At 46.1% G+C, this 18,848-nt stretch overlaps 1 protein-coding gene across 1 annotated transcript in view; it reads left to right on the top strand.

The window, feature by feature from the left end:
* LOC124711883 (alpha-tocopherol transfer protein-like) overlaps positions 1–18,848 on the top strand; it is a 147,549-nt gene that overhangs the window by 21,964 nt on the left and 106,737 nt on the right. The window contains exon 2 of the mRNA XM_047242125.1: positions 11,684–11,813. Coding sequence (XP_047098081.1) covers positions 11,684–11,813 — 130 coding nt within the window. The remainder of the gene's footprint in view (positions 1–11,683; positions 11,814–18,848) is intronic.

The raw sequence follows: 18,848 nt of genomic DNA, 5'->3' as shown, positions 1-18,848 counted from the left end.
GTCAACACGTATCAGATCACTCTGCGGCCGAGTCTTTCAAAAGGAAAGGTACTTTCTCTAGTTCTGGTTCTCCTGCCCTTTCCCCCTTGGCCACTCCCTGGGAGGAGGGACAAGTCCGCCGGCTTGGGGCGAAGTACTTCCCCCGCTATTTGGTATGTTCTCGAACCGATGGGGGGACGTTCGCCACCTCCAAGCCCATGTTCTTTGTTCAGCACATTGAGGAGATCTTTGGGGAAATCGAGGCTCTCAGCAAGATGCGTTCAGGGTCCGTTCTTATCAAGACCACCTCCGCCACACAGTCGGCGGCACTCCAGGCGTGCGACCGCCTAGGGGACATCCCAGTGTCCATTGTCCCACATCTGGCACTAAATAGGACGCAGGGGGTTATTTTTCATCATGACCTCCTGCTACAATCTGATGAGGAGCTCAGGGCCAACCTGGAGCGCCGAGGCGTGCATTTCGTCCGGCGAGTCCAGCGCGGCCCCAAAGACCGTCGCATCGACACCGGGGCCTTTATCCTCGCCTTCGAGGGGGACGTTCTCCCGGAGAAGGTAAAGGTGATGTGCGACCTTACGTCCCGCCTCCTATGCGCTGTTTTAGGTGTTTGCGCTTTGGGCACATGTCGTCACGGTGTGAGGCTGAGCCCATTTGTGGCGATTGTGGACGTCCTCTTCGTGAGGAACATACATGCACCCCACCACCTCCGTGCATTAATTGTCCTGGCGTCCACTCGCCTAGATCCTCAGACTGCCCCGCATATCAGAAGGAGAAGAAGATACAAGAAATCAAAACTTTGGATCGGCTCTCTTATTCTGAGGCGAGGAAGAAGTATGACCACCTCCATCCCGTGCCATTCACCACTTCGTTTGCCTCAGTTGTGTCCACTCCTTCCGCGGTATCCTCACCCCTATCCTGTCCCCCCTCTGCCTCCTCCGCGCATCAGGGGGCTCTGCCTCCGCCTCCCAAATCCTCCTCCCCCATGGCCCCCACCACCTATGCCCCAGGGGCCACCCTTCCTCCTCCTGCTCCCCCCATGCCACCTGAGAAGCGATCCTCTTCTCAGGCGTCCATCGGGGAAACGTTCCGGACCCCAGCTTCCGAGGTCCGGCGTTCCAAAACGGACCCTGCGCGTGAGGACCTTCTTCGGGTCCAGCCCACAATCCCTGTGCCTCCTCGGCCTTCCAAGAAGGCCTCCAAGAAGAAGTCTCTATCCCCCTCTCCACCCCGGCGCGTTTTGTCTGACGCTCCATCTGTGAGTCGCTGCTCCCGGCCGTCCTCAGTTTCGCCGGGACACTCTGCTGCCAGGCGCTCAGCTGGCCTTTCGTCGGCAAATGATGCTGCCCCTCCGACACAACCAGGGACAGCGGCCGCAGCTGGCGACGACTCGATGGAACAGGATCCGCCTCCCGTCGATGGAACAGGATCCGCCTCCCGCCGGTTGTAGCGTTGTTCTCTCGAAACCTGGCCCTCCGCGGCCGTCGAGGTGACCAGCTCTTCCCCTGTCTCGTTCCCCCAACTTTTTGACTAGCGATGGCGTTGTTTCATTGGAACATAAGAGGTATTCGATCTAATCGGGAGGAATTACAACTGCTCCACCGCCTGCACTGTCCTCTCGTCCTTGGTCTCCAGGAAACCAAGTTGCGCCCGACTGACCGTATTGCCTTTACCCACTCGGAGCGGTATGACATCACCCCTGTGGACGGTATCCCAGCTCATGGTGGGGTCATGTTGCTCGCTTGGGACGATGTCTATTACCATCACATCCCATTGACCACCCCACTCCAAGCAATAGCTGTCCGCATTACTCTTTCTGCTTTTACTTTTTCAGTTTGTACCATCTACACTCCACCGTCATCTGCTGTTAGTCGGGCTGACATGATGCACCTGATCGTTCAGCTTCCCCAGCCGTTTTTATTGTTTGGCGACTTCAATGCCCATCATCCCCTTTGGGGCTCTCCTGCATCCTGTCAAAGAGGCTCACTCTTGGCGGATGTCTTCCACCATCTCAATCTTGTCTGCCTCAATACCGGCGCCCCGCCTTTCCTCTTGGACTCTACTCATACCTACTCCCACTTGGACCTCTCAATCTGTTCTACCACTCTTGCCCGTCGGTTCGAGTGGTATGTCCTTTCTGACACCTATTCGAGCGACCACTTCCCCTGTGTCGTTCTTCTCCTGCACCACACCCCATCCCCACGTCCTTCGAGCTGGAACATACTGAAAGCTGACTGGGGACTTTACTCCTCCCTGGCGACCTTTCCGGACCACGATTTTCCCAGTTGTGACAGTCAGGTCGAATACCTCACGGCTGTTATCATCAATGCTGCCGAACGTTCCATTCCTCGTACTACCTCTTCTTCACGTCGCGTTTCCGTCCCCTGGTGGAACGAGGCTTGTAGGGACGCTATCCGTGCTCGACGACGTGCTTTACGCACCTTTGGCCGCCATCCTACGTTGGCGAATTGTATTGAATACAAACGACTCCGAGCGCAATGCTGTAGAGTCATCAAAGACAGCAAAAAAGCTTGTTGGGCCTCTTTCACCAGCTCCTTTAACAGTTTGACTCCCTCTACCGTCGTTTGGGGTAGCCTGCGCCGGCTGTCGGGCATTAAGGCCCACTCATCAGTTCCTGGCCTGACCTCAGGTAATGAGGTCCTTGTTGATCCTGTGGCTGTCTCCAACGCCTTTGGCCGCTTTTTCGCGGAGGTTTCAAGCTCCGCCCATTACCATCCTGCCTTCCTTCACAGGAAAGAGGCAGAAGAGGCTCGGCGACCTTCCTACCACTCGCTGAATCTGGAAACTTATAATGCTCCCTTTACTATGCGGGAACTCGAACGTGCGCTTGCACTGTCCCGGTCCTCTGCTCCGGGGCCAGATGCCATTCACGTTCAGATGCTGGCACACCTTTCTCCGGCGGGCAAAAGCTTCCTTCTTCGTACCTACAATCGCGTCTGGACCGAAGGTCAAGTCCCCATGCGTTGGCGTCACGCCGTTGTTGCTCCTATACCCAAACCCGGGAAGGATAGACACCTTCCTTCTAGTTACCGCCCCATTTCTCTTACAAGCTGTGTCTGTAAGGTGATGGAGCGCATGGTTAATGCTCGGTTGACCTGGATTCTTGAATCTCGACGACTACTTACTAATGTCCGATGCGGCTTTCGTCGCCGCCGCTCCGCTGTTGACCACCTTGTGACCTTGTCGACATTCATCATGAACAACTTTTTGCGAAGGCGCCAAACGGTAGCTGTGTTCTTCGACTTGCAGAAGGCTTATGATACCTGTTGGAGAGGAGGTATCCTCCGCACTATGCACAGGTGGGGCCTACGCGGTCGCCTGCCCCTTTTTATTGATTCCTTTTTAACGGATCGAAAGTTTAGGGTACGTGTGGGTTCCGTATTGTCCGACGTCTTCCTCCAGGAGAACAGAGTGCCTCAGGGCTCCGTCTTGAGCGTAGCTCTTTTTGCCATCGCGATCAATCCAATTATGGATTGCATTCCACCTAATGTCTCAGGCTATCTCTTTGTCGATGACTTCGCGATCTACTGCAGTGCCCAGAGAACGTGCCTCCTGGAGTGCTGCCATCAGCGTTGTCTAGACAGCCTCTACTCATGGAGTGTGGCAAATGGCTTCCGGTTCTCTGAAGAGAAGACGGTTTGTATTAACTTTTGGCGATATAAAGCGTTCCTTCCGCCATCCTTACATCTCGGTCCCGTTGTTCTCCCATTCGTGGGCACAACTAAGTTTCTAGGGCTCACGTTGGACTGGAAACTGTGTTGGTCTCCACATGTCTCTTATTTGACGGCCCGTTGTACACGTTCCCTTAATGTCCTCAGAGTTCTTGGCGGTTCATCTTGGGGAGTGGATCGAACTGTCCTGCTTCGCTTGTATCGGTCCATAGTCCGATCGAAGCTGGATTATGGGAGCTTCGTCTACTCGTCCGCTCGGCCATCCCTCTTACGACGGCTCAACTCCATCCACCATTGGGGGATACATCTTGCGACCGGAGCCTTCTACACTAGTCCTGTCAAGAGTCTTTATGCTGAAGCTGCCGAGTTACCATTGACCTACCGGCGCGACGTACTGCTGTGTCGGTATCCCTGCCAGCTGTAGTCAATGCCCGACCACCCCTCTTATCAGTCCTTCTTCGCCGATTCTCTCGACCGTCAGTACGGGTTGTATGTGTCTGCCCTGCTGCCCCCCGGAGTCCGCTTCCGTCGCCTGCTTCGACAATTGGATTTTGCCCCCCCTACCACCTTCAGAGAGGGTGTGAGCCCGACACCACCTTGGCTCCAGGCTCCGGTTCATATTTATCTCGACCTCAGCTCACTGCCGAAGGCGGGTACTCCGGCTGCAGTGTATTGCTCACGGTTTGTCGAACTTCGTGCTCGACTTGCCGGTCACGCCTTTATTTACACCGATGGCTCCAAAACTGGCGATGGTGTCGGCTGTGCCTTTGTCGTCGGGGCCGCCACCTTTAAAGACCGGCTCCTCAACCAATGTTCCAGCTTTACGGCCGAGCTTTTTGCTCTCCATCAGGCTGTTCGGTATGCCCGCCGCCACCGCCATTCATCGTATGTACTCTGCTCTGACTCACTCAGTGCTCTTCAGAGCCTTGGAGCTCCCTATCCGGTCCATCCCTTGATTCAACAGATACAGCAGTCCCTCCATTCTTTCGCTGATAATGGTGGTTCTGTCAGCTTTCTGTGGGTTCCCGGACATGTAGGAGTGCCTGGGAATGAGGCTGCAGATGCTGCAGCCAAGGCTGCAGTCCTCCTGCCTCGGCCAGCCTCCCATTGTGTCTCATCATCTGACGTTCGTGGGGATGTATGTAAGAGGCTTGTGTCGTTGTGGTGGGATGCTTGGTCATCCCTCCAAGGAAACAAGCTCCGGGCAGTAAAACCGCTCCCAACTGCTTGGACAACATCCTCCTGACTATCTCGGCGCGAGGAGGTCCTTCTGACCAGGTTGCGGATTGGGCATTGCCGGTTTAGCCACCGCTACCTGCTCTCCGGTGACCCAGCCCCGCAGTGCCCTTGTGGTCAGGCATTAACAGTGCGCCATGATTTATTGTCGTGTCCCCGTTTTAGTCAATTTCGTGTTGTCCTGTCCCTGCCATCTACTTTACCGGATGTTTTAGCTGATGACGCTCGAGCAGCTGCTCGTATTCTGCGTTTTATAACTTTAACTGGCTTGTCCAAAGACATTTAACCTTTTTACTTATTTTATCTACATCTTTGTCAGGTCCTTCTGGTGTCCCCCCCCCCATCCCCTTGAGTTTTACCAGATTCCATGTGCTCTAACAACAGTGACTGGGCGCTAATGACCTCAGCAGTTGAGCGCCCTTAAACCCAACAAAAAAAAGGTCCCTAAAAAGGCAAATGATTCAGCAGTGATGAACGATATGAGGAATAGAAGATACTAGAAACCACTTCGTTAAAGACACGTATTGTGTATTCACAGAACATCTGTAATGGAAAAACTGTCTGTCTCCATTGCTAAAGGAGTCCCACTTAGTCCTCCATTCGGCTATCTAGGAGGCTATTGCCAAAAAGAGGTAACCACGAGAAACAAGCTGAATAACCGACGAAAGCGTAATATTTTAAGAGTTGGAAAGCTGAACGAGATATGAATCTAAGAAGGGAAATGTAAAGGCGCAGCCTAGGTATGGCGGAGTCAGTATAATGAATTGGAAACAATATAAGTATTTGTCATGTGGCAATATCAACTGAAGCGAAAAATGGTACAAAGCAAGAAAGATTAATTATGAATAGCAACATCAGTCTGAAAGCGAGTAACTGTGAACAAATCGGTGTTGGGATTATTCCAGTCAGAACTGGTATCAAACCAACGCCAACGACATTGGTTCAGTTAGACATCCCGACATCTCAAGCAGAATATTAGGAACTAGAGAAATCATATGGGGACATAGAATGGATAGTTCAATACGTGTTGTAATTTTCATGTGAGTGGAAGGCTGTAGTGAGGGAGGAGTAGAAGACATGCGGTACAACATGCTTTTTTTCTTTTTTTTTTAGTAGGGCAGTCTCTGAAGGGTTTGGATACTCCAGGATGCTCAGTTGGGGAATATGGGACTGATATTGTAAAATAAATCTTGTCATCTAATAAATAAAAGTACATTCACCCGGTGCCAGCATAGCCAAACTAGCTCTTTCATTTTACTTCGTTCCATCATTTTAATGTTGCGTGAAGAGCAACTGCATACAGTCATATTTAAAGATCAATATTGAATTCTTCCGATGTGGTAACCTAAAGCCACCTTGCGATGGAGTCGAAAAATATTGTTGCAAATCCTACCGACACATTTCCCCAACAATTGTGTACTTAAACAGCTATGAAACTTCGTAATAATATAGTAAGATTGCCAACAACATTCACTTCTGATTCCCTCACAACGCGATTTTACACAAAACACACAGCAAGTATTTTGCATTCGAGAGTAAACACAAAATAAAATCTCTTTGTATCCACTTGTCCAGGAAGAACCGAGCAAGTTAAGAAATGAAACGTACAAGAGATACATTGACCATGCTGATGCTTGTAAGTAGAGGTAATGTTCTTTCATCCATAGAATAGCTGTCTTACATGCCATACGCGGGAACACACATGTTACTGATGTGGCATTTTTTGGTGAAGGAAGCTTGGCTTTGGCTTCTCACAGAAGTGGAGTCCATATAACGGAAATTTCATCGGAATATTGCAGCTGTTATGTGACTATGATCCAGTTCTTGTTAAACTGGAATGCGTGCAAGTGCAATATCAATATTCTGAATGGAATTTATTTGTAGTCCTGCCCATCATGTAAAGACTGCCCTCTTGGAACAGAAAGACAGTATCATTCAATTATTGTCTATGCAAGTCCTAATTCATGTCTTGTTGAAAAGACAACATTCATCCTGCGTTAATTTACTTGAATATGGAATTTCATAAATATGAAATAAGTGAATAGTTTTTAGGATTCGTAGATTGTTATCAGAAAACAGGAGCTGCTATTGGCATTTAATTTGAGCAATACTTGTGAGACACACAATTCCTATTAGTGAATGACTCAGTCAGAGTTATGATAACAGAAGTAATACGAGAGGGTCTTATAAATTACCTTGGACATGCTTTCTTCGGGCAATCCTCTTGCATAATTTTTTGTGTGTACTTGTCACAACATTTCGTGGAGTACATGTTGGCATGTAGCAGATACATTTTTTCGGTCTGATACAGCTTCCTTTAAACCTGTTCAGCTGCAATCCACAAAAATGGGAAATTCTGAAACAATGCTTTGGCCGTTCATTATATTCAATGTCTGATGATGCCTCCTGTAGTGCTCAGATTGACACTATAAAACAAACTACTGCTAACCTGAATAATATTGCTGTTGCTGCTGAAGCTCCAAGTTAAATTGGTCAGTTTAAACACGTTGTGTGGTGTGAGGTGTTTTGGATTATGAGAGATATTCAAAGTGTTGAACAATATCATCAATATAGGCTAATATTGTTGGTACCAACTGGCTACAAAAAAAAGTTAAAAGAAGCTCTAAATACTACCATTGATGGTGAGGTGAAACACTTCGCGAGATTATGAAATAACTTAAAATATCTTAGCGAAAATTGAGAGACCGTACGTCGTGAATCTAAAGTTGTAGCCCTGTATTTCTAAAGATGTGGCGCACTGACATCATGAAGTGGATTGGTATGAAACTCAGATTTATTAAAGATACATATTTTTATTTCAATGACAGTCTAGTGGCTAACATGAAAACCTGAAGATTTTAGATAAAACACTTGGACTTTTATGAAAACGTTGAAAGATAACTGACACTGCTGAGACATGAAAGGTCTTAATCAATGAATATCGTAATTATGTCACAACAGATTTACAGGGAGAAATTATATATCTCAAAACAGTACATACTTCAAAGTTTCGACGCATTTCTTGCGAACCATTAGACCTCTTCAGCAAGATCCACGAGCTTAAAATTCGTCTTATTTCCGGATGGTTTTGTAGGTATGCACATATTTTATTCTTCCAGTGACTATAGCTGATGCGGAAAGTTAATTCAGTTTCGTCTCGTGTTAAAAATTGCCAGATGAACTATGCATCAATATGATCTTGCAGATTTGGGGACCTTACCACCTGAATACAATGTCGCAAATCAACCAGATTTTGATGCTGTGATTCAAACATGTCATGCAGTTCCCTAGGTGTGGTCTTAAGTTTCTGATTGTCTTCATCACTACTTTCCAAACCAATATTTATTACTACTCTTTCAGGCTCCCCTCCATGGAAACGTCATGGCGCTTGCATTCTTTCCCGAACTATTTAACCATTGCACAGTCATTCATGATTCACTAGATTCGTGTGTTCTCAGCAGGAATTAGTCACGGTTTACGACCTTTTTTACTACATTCCAAATGATTTGACTGCAAAAGTACATTATACAACGCGTGTCACAACGATTTCTAGTTCTCTGAAATAGTAGAGGGCACTAGTGAAATATTTTTGTTAATGAAGACACTAAGCAGATACAGAAGGATGTACGTTGCAGTAGGTACTGGGAGATGAAAAAGCTTGCACAGGATAGAGTAGCATGGAGAGCTGCATCAAACCAGTCTCAGAACTGAAGACCACAACAACAACAACAAACAATGAAGACATATCCAGAAACGTGTAGTTCTGAACTTGCACTAAGATGAAGGAAACTGTATACTCTAAAACGTGCAGGAAGGATTTCACTGCAAAACGAGTGTAAAATTTAGAGCACTATCTTAGCAATGACACTTCACGCAGGTTTCCTACAAATTTTCTTTTTACGAAATAATTAAATATAATATTGAAATTATATTTAAAAATGTTGTTTAAATTTGTGGATACCGCAATCTATGCTAAATGATCTAAAACATGTGTGGACTTTATAGACATGAATGTAGGAAGTGTGTACGGGAGAAATGGATACTGCAGAAAGTAAATGTAACTTCCAGTGTCAGTTCTGTAATTAAGAAGTCTGTCTTTCCACACTCTCGCAGAAAAAGAATCTTACGTATTTTAAAACCCGAAATGAAATAAATTCATTTCACAGAAGATACTCTGTAACCTATCATAACAAACTTCCATAGTTCTTAGTTTATATGGTAAGAATAACTGCCGAAAGGATAGCATCTAAAATCTGAATGATGAGCACTGGCTTTTGTACAGAAAACGATGCATTTGCAGACACTGTATTGTTGATAGGTAATGTTTATGTTAATGTCGTCTACCACATCAAACCATTCGGATAAACTATATGTAAACTTTCTGCTCTAGATCGCAACACATCGCGCGATTTCTTCGGGGACGCATGCTTCCTAAACGCAGTGCAATGACATGTCAGTCTATATAGCTTCCTCGAATGTTTACAGGATCTGTAACACAGGAAAACAGTGCGCCCAACACGGAACCGACCTTAGTACAGTTAATACACTCCTGGAAATTGAAATAAGAACACCGTGAATTCATTGTCCCAGGAAGGGGAAACTTTATTGACACATTCCTGGGGTCAGATACATCACATGATCACACTGACAGAACCACAGGCACATAGACACAGGCAACAGAGCATGCACAATGTCGGCACTAGTACAGTGTATATCCACCTTTCGCAGCAATGCAGGCTGCTATTCTCCCATGGAGACGATCGTAGAGATGCTGGATGTAGTCCTGTGGAACGGCTTGCCATGCCATTTCCACCTGGCGCCTCAGTTGGACCAGCGTTCGTGCTGGACGTGCAGACCGCGTGAGACGACGCTTCATCCAGTCCCAAACATGCTCAATGGGGGACAGATCCGGAGATCTTGCTGGCCAGCGTAGTTGACTTACACCTTCTAGAGCACGTTGGGTGGCACGGGATACATGCGGACGTGCATTGTCCTGTTGGAACAGCAAGTTCCCTTGCCGGTCTAGGAATGGTAGAACGATGGGTTCGATGACGGTTTGGATGTACCGTGCACTATTCAGTGTTCCCTCGACGATCACCAGTGGTGTACGGCCAGTGTAGGAGATCGCTCCCCACACCATGATGCCGGGTGTTGGCCCTGTGTGCCTCGGTCGTATGCAGTCCTGATTGTGGCGCTCACCTGCACGGCGCCAAACACGCACACGACCATCATTGGCACCAAGGCAGAAGCGACTCTCATCGCTGAAGACGGCACGTCTCCATTCGTCCCTCCATTCACGCCTGTCGCGACACCACTGGAGGCGGGCTGCACGATGTTGGGGCGTGAGCGGAAGACGGCCTAACGGTGTGCGGGACCGTAGCCCAGCTTCATGGAGACGGTTGCGAATGGTCCTCGCCGATACCCCAGCAGCAACAGTATCCCTAATTTGCTGGGAAGTGGCGGTGCGGTCCCCTACGGCACTGCGTAGGATCCTACGGACTTGGCGTGCATCCGTGCGTCGCTGCGGTCCGGTCCCAGGTCGACGGGCACGTGCACCTTCCGCCGACCACTGGCGACAACATCGATGTACTGTGGAGACCTCACGCCCCACGTGTTGAGCAATTCGGCGGTACGTCCACCCGGCCTCCCGCATGCCCACTATACGCCCTCGCTCAAAGTCCGTCAGCTGCACATACGGTTCACGTCCACGCTGTCGCGGCATGCTACCAGTGTTAAAGACTGCGATGGAGCTCCGTATGCCACGGCAAACTGGCTGACACTGACGGCGGCGGTGCACAAAAGCTGCGCAGCTAGCGCCATTCGACGGCCAACACCGCGGTTCTTGGTGTGTCTGCTGTGCCGTGCATGTGATCATTGCTTGTACAGCCCTCTCGCAGTGTCCGTAGCAAGTATGGTGGGTCTGACACACCGGTGTCAATGTGTTCTTTTTTCCATTTCCAGGAGTGTAGTTGTTCTATGATACCCACAGGTGTATACCACCGCATGTTTTTCAACCCATTACGCCATGAACAACTGTCAGTTCGCTGGAATTCCTCTCGTATCACAGTACACATTACGTTCGTGAATATACGTTATCCTATTTCATCCCAATAAGTATTTTCTGTGTATCTACAGAATTCACCGAATTATGTTTAAACCATCTCAAAACCATCATGACAATAAAACTTGTTTTTTATATATATTTGGAGCTGGGGCCCAATCACACGTGCTACCCGTGTCACAGTTCTGGCTCTCAGGGGCCCAGACACCGATGACGAACACCACACTAGACACTTTAGCTGAAGGATGAAAACCTCCAAAAAGCTGGCTATTCATATGAGTTACAAGGAACCCACCTCTAATTTAAATGCGAATGCAATATTTAAACTTCTGAAATCGAGTAAAGTACTACATTTATCCTTCTCCAACCTACCTGAAAGTCTGGAACATAATCACGGTTCACCCTACATAGACATAAACATACAGGCGTCGGCGCCTGTAGCTCCGACGCTCTGTGACATCGTTCTCGTTTCGTTCCTCAAGGCGCCTTCTACAACCTCTCGAAGTTTGTCGGTGTAATTTAGACGCATTGTGTATGTGGAAGGTTGTAAAAGCGCTAAAGATGAACATTTTGGCAATAAAGGCTATGTAAAGTGCGAGATCCACTATGAACTGCCTACAGTACTGACTAAATAAGGTACTGTGACACAGAGCTCTTTTTGTCTATCTCTTATAAAATACTTTTCGTGTTGCCGTTACAGATGGATTTGACCCCCGAACTTCAGAAGAGAGCTGAGCAGGACCTGAACGAGGACCCCAGGAGGCGAGGCGAGGACATAAAGCACATCAGGGACTGGCTCAGCAAGCAACCACACATTAAAGCCAGGACAGGTGAGTTGCAGGAAGTATCGGCTAAGCCGTACTAGATACGTGAAAGGCAGGAAGGGATTAGACAGCAAAATGAAGTTTCCCTATGTCACTGGAGTACTTAAAGCGATGTTCATGTAACTGCAGCGCATAAGACGAAGTAAAGTCACTCTGTTGTAGGAGGCACTGCACCACTGACAGACCGAGCGAGGTGGCGCAGTGGTTAGACACTGGACTCGCATTCGGAAGGACGACGGTTCAATCCCGCGTCCGGCCATCCTGATTTAGGTTTTCCGTGATTTCCCTAAATCGCTCCAGGCCAATGCCGGGATGGTTCCTTTCAAAGGGCACGGCCGAATTCCTTCCCTGTCCTTCCCCCAATTTGATTACACCGATGACCTCGCTGTCTGGTCTCCTTCCCCAAAACAACCAACCACTGACAGCCTGAAAGTGCTCATGAACATCCTGAAATCGGCTGCCCAGACGGCGATGTAAAGTAAATCACTGAGGGATGGGAGAATGTTCCCTGAATCTCAGCTGGGTGGGGAGGGAGGGCGTTAAGTGGGGCGAGTACTGGAAGTAACTAATCATCCCCGTTACCAAAATAAAACTCAAAACTATTGAAATATTGTTTTTATTCATTAACAAACTAACACTACCACTTCACAACTGACACATCTTGCGAAGTTCTTATTAATAGAGTATAGTTTTGTAAGACACACACGCAATTCCTGTCAGGAAGGTACTCTTGATGTTGCCTGGTAACACAAAACCATCACGAACTGGAGGCAGAAGGCTACTGGACTCCTTTAGGATCGAAATCCTTCTGGCATTCACGGTAGCAAAGGGAATATCTGGGAACGGTGAAAAGAGTTGATACCTCACGACAGATTGCTCCGGGTACACTTGAAGCTTGTCTGCATATTCTGGCTTTCTTCCAACTGATAACGAGTTAATACGTCACCGTCTACTAAGGTTGTTTTGTTTGCGACGTTTAGATTTTCTTTCTAGGATGGGAGGGGGAGAAGGGGGGGGGGGAGGTATATGGGAGGTGCAGCAGCTGTCTTCCCTTGTCCCATCGCTGGGTAGGTACCTGGACGCGAAACAGTTTCACGATATTCATTCTCGAAAGTGTCAATGAAGGCATTAGAGATTCATTGTAAGAGACAAACCCCCACGGTTTAGCGTCTCGCATCGCGGTAACAATTGTGAAGTTTCGTCTTTTGTAATGAAGCCAGACTAATTAATACCGTTAAATAATTTCGAACTGATTAGCTTGCAAATGTCAATACCGAGTATAAAATGTTTCAAACTAATGACCTTACAGTATCTTACTGCGGACATTGAAAATTTGTTCATGATTGTTTACACACAGCTTTAGTAAGGGATGGGATTCTTTCCTGGTGCTATTTTGTCAACAAAAGTCACTTTAGCTGTCCGTGTCCTCGACACGACTTTTCAAATTATGATTGTTCTGCTCACCAAAGAAGTTTGGCGTCTTATATAAAGGTAGCGGAAAGCGAAGCCCCTTGCTGCTATATTGACGGTGGCGTGCTTGCAAGCATGCAACTGGCCTGGTTACAGGACGATGAAATGTATGACACGAAGAATGTGGGGGAACATAATATGAAACGAGTAGCAATCGTCTGTTAAAATAATACACACGGCAAATACTAAACTGCGATGTAGAGGCTTGGCACCGACTGTAGTTCTGATTCTGTCTAATTATGACTGTCTAATTGAATAGTTCACTCATAGACTTGTCAGTTAACTCCCTATTAGTTCAGCTCGGTGAAACGTAAAAAATTTTCAGAGAATAAGTAGACAGTATGCTACTCGATATTTTATTTTTGTATACGAGGTCTGTTCAAAAATTTCGGAACGTTCCTAATTTCGCGCCAGTGGTGTGTTGTACCGAAATGCGGCTGGCACCCCAGCACACACCTGCTTTTAATGGGCGACTGCCGGAAGTTTCATTGTTGTATCTGTTATTGTTGAGTGCTGTATTGAGTAAAACTTTGGGTCGCACAGTTTGTGAATTTCACACAGAAGAGTTAGAGCAGCAATGCGTCCTCATCAAATTCTGCGTGAAACTCAAGGAGACTTTAGACACACACCAATTGACTCAGGAAGCCTACGATGATGAGTACTTGAGCCGTACTCAGTGTTCAGAATGGTTCACACGGTTTAAAAATGGAAGTTTAAAAATGGAAGTTAAAGACGGCCCTCCTTCAGGACGCCCTTAGACATCTACAGACGACGCTCCTGTCAGGAATGTCAACGAAATTGTGGGTGGGAATCGAAGACTGACTGTCCAAAAGATTGCAGAAGAATGTAACATTTCAGTCGGATCATGTCATGAAATCCTGACACAGTATCTTGGAATGCATCTGTTGCCGCGAAGTTCATCCAGAGGTTCAAATGGTTCAAATGGCTCTGAGCACTATGGGACTTAACAGCTGTGGTCATCAGTCCCCTAGAACTACTTAAACCTAACTAACTTAAGGACATCACACACATCCATGCCCGAGGCAGGATTCGAACCTGCGACCGTAGCAGTCGCACGGTTCCGGACTGCGCGCCTAGAACCGCGAGACCACCGCGGCCGGCTCATCCAGAGGCTTATGAGTCAAGACCAGAAAGCACGTCGAGTTGCAATCTGTGAAGAGCTTTTGAATCGCTCAAATGAGAGATTTTTCTTAAGCGAATCATAACTGGCGATGAGACGTGGGTCTACGGCTATGATGTTGAGACTAAGATTCAGTCTTCACCTAATCGGTCGGCAAAGGTTTTCAAAGACGAACACTTCGCGTCAGATCAAATGTCAAAGCCATGCAGGTAGTTTTCTTTGACTTTGAAGCATTAGTGCATAATGAATTCGTTCCACAGAGACAAACTGTCAATCCATGGTACTATCGGGACGTGTTGCGACACCTGCGAGAGTATGTGACAAGGAAGTGGCCTGAAATGTGGCGAAACAATTCATGGCTTTTGCATCACGATTACGCACCCGCATATTCACCCCTGTTGGTGCGTGACCACCGCACGAAAAACGAAATTACTGTGATGCCTCATCCCCCGTACTCTCTAGATGTGGCCCACTCACAACCTGACATTGTAGATGGACATTTGTCAACTGTGAGTAAACTATTACTGCTGCCCGTAGTTGCTAGAAATAGCATTCTTTCAGTAACGTTTTAAAGCTGATCGGTGATTTGATGTTGTACGTGTTATATCTTTTGTTATTTTGACGGTCATAGAAATTAGTTTGATAGCTACTTGTTTATTTAATGAAAGATATTTGTTGTTTCGGGTCGTGCATCTGCGGAATGCATCTGCTGATGTGTTTGTAATCCCCCGTAGTTTGTTATCCGTTATACCTGTACAAAATTTCAATAATTTTTTCAAAAAAAGGGATAATTCTTAGTGCGTATCTCTATCTGAAATGTCTCCTAAATACTTGGTTGCACTTTGCGGATTTTGTGCAGGATTTGTAATGCATTTCGAATGCTGTCAACTTCGTGTTTTTCATTTTTGAGGTGTGTAAAGTAAGTGCATTGGTTGTTATTGGTTTCCCTCGTGTGTTCTCTGAATCTGACAGCGGAATTTCTTCTCATCTGTCCTACATAAAATTTTGTGCTTTTATTGCAGTTAATTTTGTAAATTTCGGTGTTTAAGTGATTCGGGAGTGTGTATATTTCTGAACGTAGTTTTGTGCTAATATTACTTGTCTGAAGGCAAATTTCACTTCTGTATTTTTTAGTAAGGTGTTATTTTATCGTATAGTTCCCTCATATAGTTTGTTGGAATATAGGTGATCTTTATAATGTGGTCTCTCTCGTTAGTGTTATTTTATGATTCATGGGGTCTATTTAGGATGTGTTTCTTTCTTTAATTGTATAACAATATTAGGTTCGTAATTGTTCTTGGGTGCGATCTGCTGCAGCGTACTCCATACTTCAGGTACGGCCCCCCTGTTGCACTGGCAGATTTATGACCCTGTTTATCATGGAATGAAAAAATGCAAATTTGAGAGATTTTGGGTGTGTAGATGTATGGTTAGTTATTCCATCTCCAGAGATTGGTTTTCTGTCGATTTCCCACGTTTGTTTTTAGTTGTTGGTTACTGTGGGAACCAGAAGGTTTATCGATTTGGTTTTAAAGTTCTACAGTGAATTACATTTTAGGACGTAAGCCATTGACTCCCTAGTGTATTGTTTGTATGTCGGTCATTTCCTCTTATGAATAGCAATGTGTTGTGGACGTAGTGTTAGTAGTAATTTTCGTAGAAAGGGTTCTTGTGAACTGAAGAATACTGCTCAGAGTATGTTTAAAAATACATCTGCTATGCTTTCAGCAATATTACTCCGCACAGGAAGGTACACACTTCGACGCTTGGCGATGGTTGTCTGATAATCAGTCTTTCAAAGTTGAGCGGTCGTAACTGCGGCGACTTCAGTGAATTGGTCCATGGTTGGAACTGATCGGCAACTCGATTTGCAAGAACGGTGGAAGGACGTTCATCTACGAACTGCAGCGTGGTTATAACTGAACTTTCGCTACTTGAGCCAGTATAGACGGAAAAATATTTGCCGTATGGGTGCCCAACTTTATAGGAATAATGTTCAGGCAGTGCGATGCAGGATCTGCGTTGTTAGTAGCATGAGTGTCAAGACTTGATGTTACGTGTCGGTACTGTTACGGCGATGTAGGCCTGAAACACAGGCGTCATTGTGAATTTCAGGTGCAAATAGTAAATGTGGGTCCGGACAAGGTGAGCACGGCTTTACTCGTTAAGCCGTTTCGGCAAAACAGCAATAGTGATGGTGCTCTTAGGGTACTGACGCATTGCTCGTGACGTCTGTTACTCCATAACACATTTTGAAAAAGTCGAATCGTCAGCCGATCGTTCCAAACTGCGTGGCCACAAAGATTACCAGATTTGAATCCGTGTATTTCTCGCTGTGGGGTTACCTGAAGGACGGAGTTTATCGACGGAATACTAACACATTTTGGAGGCTGAAGATGAGCAGACTGAAGAAGGCAGCCAACATCTCACTTGAGATGTTTGGGCAACAGTAGGGTAATTTCAAGTGCTGTTCCAGTGCGTCGCGGCTGCAGCTGATCCTCACATTGGGCATCGTTTGTAAAGTGGAACGTAAACATGGTATGCACTGAACAAATGTTATCCTCCGACGTGAGAATTAAAAAGTTTCTTTCAGTAGTTTTTCTTTCTCTTCTGCATGTCCTTACAAAATTTTCCACGAACTTCAATGTCCAACGATCGCTCGCTTGCCATGAGGTATTCCCAACCAGCGGAAGTTTGACTTCAATCACCATGTATTTTGTTGAAGAAAATACTTCCTAGTTTCAGCGCCCTGTGTGGTGGTGGTGGTGGTGGTGGTGGTGGTGGTGGTGGTGGTGGTGGTGGTAAGAGTGCCCTCTATGTGGTGACTGACTGGAGCTATGTTGCTCGACTCTGGAGAATGCCTGACTGATGGTGCCCTTGACATTACGGCTGTGCACCATTTGTGACGGTGGTCACAGCAGTGATCTTTACGCTATCCATGATTCCTCTGAGTTCGCAACAGAGACACTCTACATGCTCAGTAGGTGAGCAAGGTGTTTTGAAAGTAAAGAACAGAACGAAAAATTTACAATCTGTAGCGAACGTGAAAACTTCAACAGTCGAAGAAAAGCGTTCCGTCTCCTAACAAAAAAGAGAACGATTTGAAAATTACCAATTGCATATTCAAGGCAAACCAGAATTCCACCCACAAACCATCAGAGCTGGTAGTACGGACCAAAACAAGAAGAAAATATCTAGTAAAGATGGGCTCTAAAACGCATACGTTAGGAGTTACGAGCACTTGTTCATCTTCGCTTCTGTGGAACACATCTCTTCTACCCAACAAATACTCATAGCTTAAGGTATAAGGTACGCATTTTAGAGACCATACTTACTAGAGTTTTGGTCCATACTAAAACCCCCGGAAAATTTGTAGGTAGAGTTCTGGTTGATCGTGTATATGTTTGGAATGACACTGCTAACCTAATTATATGTAGAAAATCGTGGAGGAAAAATTCTGTGTACCTGTGGGGATAATTGAAATACTTGGTTCAGACATCCGGAACATGCACATCAATAAGGGAAATCTGTCATCACTAGCTCAAAATTCTAAAATCACTAACAGTCTGTTGTAAGTAGGCTGTTTATGTTTTTTCTATGTAAGTAGGCTGTTTATGTTTTCTCTATGTAAGTAGGCTGTTTATGTTTTCTCTATGTAAGTAGGCTGTTTATGTTTTCTCTATGTAAGTAGGCTGTTTATGTTTTCTCTATGTAAGTAGGCTGTCTATGTTTTCTTATTGGCAACGTTACGTAGCGCTCAATATGAAAATCACTGGCTGTGCTGTGTGCAGTCTGTGGCTGCTTTGCATTGTTGTAATACTCGCCATTGTAGTGTTAGGCAGCTGGCTGTGAACAGCGCGTAGCGTTGCGCAGTTGGAGGTGAGCCGCCAACAGTGGTGGATGTGGGGAGAGAGATGGCGGAGATTTGTAATTTGTCATGAACAGCTATATTTATACATGATGATATCAAGGTAAATACATTGTTTGTTCTCTATTAATATCTTTCATTTGCTAACTACCCCTATCAGTAGTTAGTGCCTTCAGTAGTTTGAATCTTTTATTTAGCTGGCAGTAGTGGCGCTTGCTGTATTGCAGTAGCTTGAGCAGCGAAGATTGTTGTGAGGTAAGTGATTTGTGAAAGGTATAGTTTAATGTTAGTCAGGGCCATTCTTTTGTAGGGAATTTTGAAAGTCAGATTGCGTTGCGCTAACAAAGTATTGTGTGTCAGGTTAAGGAGAGTCCTGTATAATTGTTCAAAGGGGAAGTTTCATATGTCACATATGAAACTTCCCCTTTGAACAATTATACAGGACTGTCCTTAACCTGACACACAATACTTTGTTAGCGCAACGCAATCTGACTTTCAAAATTCCCTACAAAAGAATGGCCCTGACTAACATTAAAATATACCTTTCACAAATCACTTACCT

The sequence above is a fragment of the Schistocerca piceifrons genome, chromosome 8 (genome assembly GCF_021461385.2).
Source record: "Schistocerca piceifrons isolate TAMUIC-IGC-003096 chromosome 8, iqSchPice1.1, whole genome shotgun sequence".
Lineage (NCBI taxonomy): Eukaryota > Metazoa > Arthropoda > Insecta > Orthoptera > Acrididae > Schistocerca > Schistocerca piceifrons.
This window is presented reverse-complemented; position numbering and strand designations above follow the sequence as displayed.